Source organism: Agrilus planipennis, unplaced genomic scaffold (genome assembly GCF_000699045.2).
Source record: "Agrilus planipennis isolate EAB-ADULT unplaced genomic scaffold, Apla_2.0 scaffold139, whole genome shotgun sequence".
Taxonomy (NCBI): domain Eukaryota; kingdom Metazoa; phylum Arthropoda; class Insecta; order Coleoptera; family Buprestidae; genus Agrilus; species Agrilus planipennis.
The window spans coordinates 615,043-624,417 of NW_020438984.1; the positions used below are offsets into that span (position 1 = coordinate 615,043).

General features: G+C 33.8%; 1 protein-coding gene and 1 long non-coding RNA gene across 2 annotated transcripts; one reads left to right on the plus strand and one right to left on the minus strand.

Annotated features, from left to right (window-relative positions):
- Positions 1-2,980: 2,980 nt before the first annotated feature.
- On the minus strand, positions 2,981-4,338 carry LOC108737522. Its single transcript, XR_001937868.2, has 3 exons — positions 4,159-4,338; positions 3,306-3,453; positions 2,981-3,060 (listed from the first exon to the last, which is right to left on the minus strand). It is a non-coding gene; the product is annotated as an uncharacterized LOC108737522 (long non-coding RNA).
- A 3,737-nt stretch (positions 4,339-8,075) lies between these two features.
- On the plus strand, positions 8,076-9,162 carry LOC108737534 (cytochrome c oxidase assembly protein COX11, mitochondrial). The gene is made up of 3 exons (XM_018470417.1): positions 8,076-8,601; positions 8,652-8,819; positions 8,879-9,162. Exons 1-3 carry the CDS (start codon positions 8,224-8,226, stop codon positions 9,023-9,025), a joined length of 693 nt encoding a protein of 230 aa, XP_018325919.1. The 5' UTR covers positions 8,076-8,223; the 3' UTR covers positions 9,026-9,162.
- Positions 9,163-9,375: the final 213 nt, after the last annotated feature.

The window sequence follows — 9,375 nt, forward strand, 5'->3', positions numbered from 1 at the left end:
CAAAGGATATATTGAATATGAGCATTTAAATTTTCTCGGATATTTTTGAAGAAACAAGGTTTTGTACAGATATATATTACAATCTTCTTTTATCTCTTATAAGCTAGACAGTGAAAACTTTAATAATTTGATTTCTTTTGGTATCAAAGCGTTACATAACAGAAAGGAAAACCTTTTTCTATTTCTGATAGATTGTTTTCTGATTGATACTCAATTTTTTTTTATTTCCCTCTTGATATTAAATAAAGCGTAATCATTGTCAATTAATTTTGATGACTATTACTAATTTTTAAATCATCTTGCAATTTTACGCATAATTCATCGAAACTCCTAATGGACATTCGAAAATAATTAAAAAATTTGGAGCTATCCTCTCGTAGCTCATGAAATAATGTTATAAATTCACCCATCAATTGTCTGTTTTCAAGTAGTGAATGAATCCGAAATCTTCTTGTTTTTTGTGTTTTTCTGCGATTATGCCATATCATTAGTAACATGCGTTTTTTTCTTTCGTCCATTTTGGTCATGTATCAAAACAAAACTAAACCGTTAAAAACCGTGTGCAGTGTGAACGCAAAGCAAAAGAAATTACGGCACGGCACGGCACGGTTGCCGTTAGAAAACCGTCTGTGTGAAAGCAGGGTTACCAGGTCCGAAGTTAAAATAGGTTTAGACGATTTTGACGTCCGAAAACGTTTACATGCCCTTATTAATATCGCGAGTGCTTTGCAGTTGATAATTCTGAATTAGATGTTGCGAAATCTACTGAAGTACAAATACAGTTAGAAAATGATAAACCATTTATGTATAGGCTATACCGAATGAGCGCCGTAGAGAAAGAAAAAGTGAACCATATTGTTAGTGACCTATTGCAGTGGAATATAATTCGTAATTCGCAATCTAACTATGCGTCATCTGTGTTGTAAGTTCGTAAGAAGAACGGTGAATACTGCATGTGCATGGATTTTTGTAAACTTAATTCCATGATAGTGATGACCTAGGATTGATGACCAAATTGATATGCTACAGGGTGCTAAATATTTTACTAAGCTGGACTTCATCTGGCATCAGGTTACCATTAGATTTCCGATGCAGAATCTTCGAAATGTTTCACTTCATTTGCTACACCGACAGGTCAGTATGAGTATAATCGCCTTCCGTTTGGACTTTGTAACGCGCCCAGTGTATTTCAAAGACTAATGAATAAACTGTTGTTACCACTTAGAGGTATTGTCGGGGTGTATTTAGATGACATTATTTTAATCTCAAAAACATTAGATGAACATTTGGAAAATATTGAATAGGTTTTCAAAATAATTAAATCTAAAGGTTTAACTCTTAATTTTGAGAAATGTATGTTTATATCTACTCGTGTAAATTATTAAGGTTTCGAAATTTCACAAGATGTTAGGCTGGGAGCTGATAAAATAATTGCCGTACAAGAATTTCCTCGACCAAAAATTCCACATCAGATTAGACAATTTATAGGGTTAGTCAGTTATTTTAGATAGTTTGCATTTAAATTTGCCGAGATAGTTAAATCATTAACGAAACTGATGCTCAAAAATGCTAGGTAAAATTGGGGAAGCGCAGAAGAAAATGCATTTGATACATTAAAACAAAATCTAATTGCACGACCCCTATTAGGCATTTTTAATAAGAATGCAAAAACCGAAGTGCACTGTGAGGAAATTTATTACAAGAAACTAAAGGAAAGAAGCATCCCATAGCATACTACAGCCGTCAAACAACTCAAGCTGAAGCTAAGTATCATTCTTACAAATTAGAAACTTTAGTTGTAGTAGACATTAAGAAAATTTAGAGTTTATTTACTACTTATGATACTTATACTGTATACGGGTGGGTCAGGTCGGAATATACCGAGAGGTAAAATCTCTTCCACCAGAAAAATATTGAAAAAATCTGCAACCATAGTAAGTGCGTACGCAGCTGATTTGGAGATTAGTGCAGTTCGCTGCAATGCTCAATTCTGATGTGGCTAGTATTATTGACAGCAGGAATCATGAGGCTCTGAAAATGCAGGCTTACAAGCTGTTGATAAATAATTCTTTACAATCTTAAACATACATACAATTTAGACATCTTTTTAGAAGTGAGTTAGTTTAGAAAAATTGTTGTTGTGGTCAGAACATTGGTGCGTAAAGCCAAAGGTCCCGGGTTCGATTCCCGGCGGTGGTGTGACAACAGCAACAATTTTTCTCTCATTAATTTGAGGTTGCGTGTAGTGGGTAAAATATTCAGAAATTGAATTTTCAGTATAATATTTCATATTAAACTAACTCACTTCTAAAAGGATGTCTAAATTGTATGTATGTTTAATCAAAGTATATTCAGTATATAGTTTCATCAGTTCGACGGATCGTTAACCTTGTAAGTCGGTTGGCCGTGGTTGCTGTTGTCACCTCTCCTAGTTTAGTGGTCAGAACATTGGTGCGTAAAGCCGGGTTCGATTCCCGGCGGAGGTGTGACAACAGCAACAATTTTTCCCTCATTAATTTGAGGTAGCGTGTAGAGGGTAAAAAATTGAGAAATTGAATTTTGAGTATAATATTTCATACTTTACAATCTTGTTTCCCGAAAGTTGAAATTGCTTTGCGCATTTATTTGTTTCTCATGATCACCAACTGCAGTGGTGAACGATGTTTCTCAACATTAAAACGTGTTAAAAGTGAATTGAGGAACACGATGAGCCAACAACGGCTTAATCACCTCACTTTATTGAATATTGAAAATAATTTACTCCGAGAAGTCGATATCAACAGCATTATTTATAAATTTGCCCAAATTAAATCAAGAAAAGTTTGTTTGTAACAGTTTTGTTTTATTTAATATCATAAACTCGATAAGTACCTAACCTAAAACAGTCTAAGGGCCCCTTGATAGAATTTGCTACAGGCCCCGCGCTGGCTTAATCGGGCACTGAGTATAAGCCACGAAAAGCGATGAATCATGTTGATTGTTTAAGCCGAAATCCTCAGTCATCAAGTACTGGTGTTTCGTTAGATATTTTACACATAGAGCCAGTCGATTGGGTACTTTCTGCACAAATTACCGAAAAAAAGTAAAATTAGTTCATGAAATTTTAAGTAAACCACCCGAAAGTGATTAGGATAAGGATATATAAAAATTACGCATTAAGAAACGGTAGGATATTAAGAATCACTGTTCAAGAAATACAGTGGGTAGTTCCAAAAGGAATGAGGCATGGAATTGTTCAAAAAGTTCATGACGAAGTGGGGTATTTTGGAGTAGAAAAGACTGTAGACCTTTTGTGTAATATATACCTTGTTGAACGATATATTTCCTGTTGTATTTCCTGTCTATATTCAAAATCCATTTCCGGGAAGAAACCAGGGATGTTACATCCTATTGAAAAAGTTGCTATCCCATTTCACACTACTCACGCAGATCATTTAGGACCATTTCATAGAACTACACAAAGAAATGAGCATTTGTTACTCATCATAGATTCTTTTACAAAGTATACAATTGTAAGAGCCATTAGATCAACTAAATCTAAATATGTAATGAAATTATTGGAAGATGTTTTTAACCCATTTGGAACACCGACAATAATTATTACTGATAGGGGAACAGATTTTACTTCAAAATTATTTAAAAACTTTTGCATACAAAATAATATAAAATTAATTTTAAATGCACTCCTCGAGCAAACGGTCAGGTGGAACAAACTACCACATCCGTATTAACAAGTTTAGTTGCTACATGCCAGAATGAAGATTGGGATAAACAAATACCAAAATTACAATTTTCTTTAAACAACACAATACATAGTGTCACAAAGAAAACACTCAATGAAATTTTATTAGGTTATCGGACCTAAAAGTTTAGAGGCCTCGTCATTACAAAACGAAATTCAGGTAAAAGCAGAAGTTCAAATAGATCTTCAACAGTTAAGAGGGGAAGTAGCAGAACGAATTGGAACAGATCAGCAAGATAAGCAATTATTTGATAAGAAGCGTAAGAAACCGCGAAAATATAAACGTTCAGAGTTAGTACTAGTAGTTAAAAACAATGCAGGAGATGGTACAAGCCGTAAATTGAGACCACGGTATTTTGGTCCTGTTATTATTAGAAAAGTATTGAATTACGATAGATACTTGGTAGAAGATTTACCTGGTTCATATAGAAGTTCACGTGCTATGTATAAGAATGTGGTGACAGTAGATAGGCTAAAACCGTGGGTGCCATCAGATGGCATATCAGAGACCACCGATACAGATAGCAGTACTGATGGTGTACCCTGTAACGACGTAGAGTCGGAATAATTATGTACTTACTGGTTGCTATGTAAAGCTGGTAGGAGGAAATAGTTGTACGGCTATTGGTATGTTGAGAGTTTGTGAACACACAGTATATGGGTATTTAAGATTTAGTTGGTAAATGTTTAGATGATGGCCCCTTCGGGGGTGGGGGTGGGTGAGATCTAAAGAGGAGGTCTCCCCCACCACTGTACCATAAAAAGTTATGGGGGTTATATGAGGGTGGGGGTAGAGGGGATCGAAAGAGGGTGGTCACCTGAGTAAAACCCCATAAAAAATTGCGGCGGTTTCACCCCCATAAAAAGTTATCTATGAGAATCGCATTGCCGCCCTTTTTCATATTATTAATTCGTTCTAACCTCTAACTACATTTTTAACCGTCAATTCAATTCATGGTTAATCGTGTATGCTGATTTATTTCATTTGTTTTTAGATTTCCTTCATCTGCAGAATTGTGCACATGTAGCAGTGTTTAATCTATGCATTAAACAAAGACTCATAATCATTGTTTAAAAAGCGAATTTATTCTGCTTTCTTAATACAATTACTTATTTTTGTGTTTAGCTTATAAGTTGTGCTGGTGTAAATAATGTCGAACAATTTAATGTATTTGTTTATATTATTAGGCAGACGTTTTTACGTTATATCTGTTATATTATATTAATCGTTTTCAAAATCAGAAAAATATAAATAACAAAGAAGTACATCAAGACCGTGAAACGCAATTGAAGATAGCAATGGAAACGTATCGCAGTGCAATGAATCAACTGGATGATGAAGCATTTCAAGTAGCACTCAAGGAATTTGGAAAGCATATAGAAAAAGTTCAAAAACAAAGTAGGAATTTAAGAAAACGTAAAATGGCTAAACAGGAATATTTCCCATCTAAGAAAAAATAAAGTACGTATGTAATCTAATCCCAAACATGAGTTTTTTCTAAACATTAAGTAAGAAACCTTGATTAAAAGTTTTTTTATTTTTCTAGATGCTAAAGTTAACGAAAGCAGAAAGGAGTACATTAGGATTCAAATGTACAAAACCATTTTGTATGTACTCTTCAGAAAGACTTAATCTAATCGAAACAGTTGTACTTTGAATTTATAAAAAACCTTCGAAAAAGTTTAAAATGAGAATTATTTCTTCGTTTTTTGTGATGTTTTAGCTTTGTTTCATAGAGACCTGTCCATAATTACAATAAATTTAATAATTAATTAAACATGTTTATTACGTATTTATTTTGCATTATAAATTTGTTGAAACAATTTTTTATTTATTTTATTTTCCATTCATACTAATAAAGAATGCGTTTACATTGTATACGAGTATCATTTTTCTGCCTACATTATTAATTATTAGTAGATTACTGCCCAATTTATTTCTACTCCACAGATCAGAACGCTTGAGACGGTTTGTTTGAATTCGAATAAAAAGGCGGCAAGAGCAAAATCATAGACATGACTCAAAATTATTTCGCGCCTGCGCAAGAGCTACGGAGACTTGCGGTTTTTAGCGTCGCCAATGTATTTGTGGTTTAAGTCAGAGCCGGGCAAACTTCAACCTCGTAGAAGCCGCTACTTGAGGTTAGTTTGAGTCACTCCATACCCATCAATGAGTACGAGAGAGTAAGCAGTACTGACCGGTACTGACCCATATTGCTTTCTCTTTTTCTTCTCCCTTCCACTCCCACATAAAGCCCCTTCATCCCGTAGACAAGCGAAGCCTCTTAGAAGCAACTTAAAAAATACCTACGAATATTTTCGTTACTACGTTCGCAATACTATTGGGTTTGGCTATGGAAGAGGGGACTCGCCTACGAAATGGACGGGATAAGAAAAGGAATCATCTCACTCGCACTCGCAGGATCAATGAGGAGCTCCTTGGCTATACCTGAGGAGCACTCGGGAGTCAAAAGAACCGAGTTTGCCCGGCTCTGGTCTAAGTCAGTCCGTTTGTATCCATCATCAAAACTGCACATTTTATTTTTCCCTTAATAAATTCTAACTAACTTACAGAGTACTGCCGTTTTATTGAACATCGTATGAATACATAATGGGTGATAAGTTAATTAAATAGGTGAAATATACGGATCTACTAACCCCAGTATGTCAGGAGAGACCCAGATATGTCTAGTGATGCCTATAGTATGTACTTGCCTTGTTTGGGGTGGACATGGTGCTATAGCCACACGGGGTTTAGGTTTGTCCTACCCTGTTGGTCTCCAGTATGTGTGAATCCCATCTGGAGGCACGGTAGCACAAACTCATGATTACAGGTACTATCCACCGACTGATGGATAAACGTTACATACCGATCATACAAGACTGGTGAAACACTTCGCAAGTGTTCCAGAAGGGCATGGGTTCCTAGGAACTCCGGTGAGTACATAATTACCTCATGATCTTATCAACCGATCGGTAAGTGTATTTATTTCTTACATGTAATTATGGTTTTCTAAAGTCGAGAATGTAATGTCGTCGTTACCTTATTATCATACAGTCGCCAGCCAGCCAACTATGTTTATATTTGATATATATTCATTAATATTGATGAGTAATTATTACATCGTTTATTCTAATTGATTATGTTGATTTTAAAAATATAATATACCTGACAATAAATTTAAATAGTATCGACATCACGGGTTTATTTATATATGTCTTACAAATAAGGCTTACACAAGTTGGAAGTCAAATGTTTACATTATAGGAATCTAATTGAATCAAAGCTACTGATGTTTTGGAAAAAGGGATTTTATATCCACACTTTTGTAGGATTTTGCGTTAGTTAATTCCAGTGATTGACATGTATAAACATACCAATAAATTTTTATGACAGATGTTGTTTTAAGACATTTCGTATGCTTGATGTCTTGTCGGCTAGTGTGAAAGAATATTTATAAGAATTTACACCAGAGCCGGCCAAATTTTGACTTCTTAGGAGCGACTGTATGCAACAGAGATAGATATAGAAACGAGCGATACCTTTTATATAACGAGGAAAAAGGACGACAGTAGATTTGTATACCTCTCTCATTTGCTCTTGCAGGAGCACCTGGGATCGCTGGGAGTGGAGTTTGACCGCCTCTTAACATTTAATACTTTGTCATTTAATTGATTTTTGTTGATAACCGGAAACCTGGGTAATAAAAATGTCTATCAGGATTGGTGTGTTCTAGCTTATTTCTAATTGTATGTTACAGTTATGCTCAAAATTACATTGTTGGATCCTAACAAAAATGTAAAAAATAAATATATATATTAATGGATATACAAGAAATTCAGCTTAACAATAACTATTAATCGTGTAAAATTGTAAAAAAGTAAAATTGACTGTCAATATTTGTTGTTTTAGTGTTAAAATCTGTTTTTATTTGTTGTAGATTTGTTTTTTATTATTGTATATTTACATTTTTTATTGTTTTCTTTTTTTACTTTTATTGTTATTATGTTCTTGACTATGAAAAAGATACTGTTAAATGTTATAGTAAAATCTAATACATCATTACAATTTTTTATATAAACTGTTCTCGATACCACCTATGCAGCCAATTAGATAAACTTGTAATTAAATAAAAAATAATCTAACTACTGTGAACTTTCGAACATACAAAAATTTACTTCATTTTTTTGTTCTATTGTGCTCTATCACCTTCTGCAAGGTTGCTAATTATTTCAGAAACACCCTGTATATCTTTTATCTATGGTACTAAGCTATACTAACAAAAAGCTACCGGGTACAGGCTCCATCATTATCTATGGCTCCATGCGACGGGTGGAGTGTAACCCACAGATAGCCTAACCTATCACGTTTAATAACAAATACCCCATGGTATGGGTTATATATATTTGGATTGCTTCAGTTTGCTGGTTGATACGAGTTTTAAAGTGTATTCAAGTTAAGATGCTGTAGAACACTAAATATGATTCTTCTTAAACAGTCACCTTTGAAATATGGGAAAAACTTTTTGCGTACACTACGGCAACTAAATATAAACAGTAAAAGGCATTTAAGTGATAATAGGTCTTATGAAAACAAACAAAAAGAAAAATTAAGAAGTACATTATATTATGTAACGGCTACAGGAGTGTTTGTGGCTGGTTTAAGTTATGCAGCGGTTCCTTTGTACAGAATGTTCTGTCAAGCATATAGTTACGGAGGTACCACTTCTACAGGTCATGATGTTAGCAAGGTAGAAACAATGACACCTGTTAAAAGTCGTCCAATTAGAGTAAGATTCAACGCAGATCTTGCTTCCAGTATGAAGTGGAATTTTAAGCCACAACAAACTGAAATTATGGTAGTAATACAGTATTCATTTTAACAAAAAATAGCTATTTACAATTTCAGGTGGTGCCTGGTGAAACAGCGTTGGCATTTTATGTTGCTAAAAATCCTACGGATATGCCCGTAACTGGAATAAGTACATATAATGTAGTTCCTTTTGAAGCTGGTCAATATTTCAACAAAATTCAATGCTTTTGTTTTGATGAACAGCTATTGAATCCTCATGAAGAAGTAAATTAACAGAAAATTTTATGAAAACATTATTGTTTGTTTTTTCTTTTTTGTTTAAGGTTGATATGCCTGTATTTTTTTATATTGATCCAGAAATAATGGAAGATCCTAAGATGGAGTTTGTTAATGATATTACATTATCGTATACATTTTTTGAAGCAAAAGAAGGTTTAAAGCTTCCTTTGCCAGGATTTATGCAGAAATAATGTGTACATTTTTGTAAATAATAATTGTTTTTTATTAATCAAAATCAAGAGACCCAAGGCTCAATTGGGATACAAAAAGATATGGATGAATACGCAAGGCACAATACCTACTCAAATACAATAGGTAAAAAAGTGAATTTAGTTTTTAAATTTATCAATTACTGTTCCATATGATTTATATCATCTTTACTTTTGTTGATGAATTAAAATTATTGATAAGTGTAGATTGTCCAAATACTTCTTTGTTATGGAAGGAATTCATGGATATTTTGTTGTTAATATTAAACAAAATAACAAAACATATAGATTTAGACAATTATGACCTTCAGAGCACATAGAGGAAATAAACA

Excerpts from the sequence above, each read along its gene's own strand:
- LOC108737534 (XM_018470417.1), top strand. The coding sequence starts at position 8,224 with ATGATTCTTCTTAAACAGTCACCTTTGAAATATGGGAAAAACTTTTTG. Across the intron at positions 8,602-8,651 it reads CACAACAAACTGAAATTATG|GTGGTGCCTGGTGAAACAGC; the intron begins GTAGTAATACAG and ends TTACAATTTCAG. Across the intron at positions 8,820-8,878 it reads TATTGAATCCTCATGAAGAA|GTTGATATGCCTGTATTTTT; the intron begins GTAAATTAACAG and ends TTTTTGTTTAAG.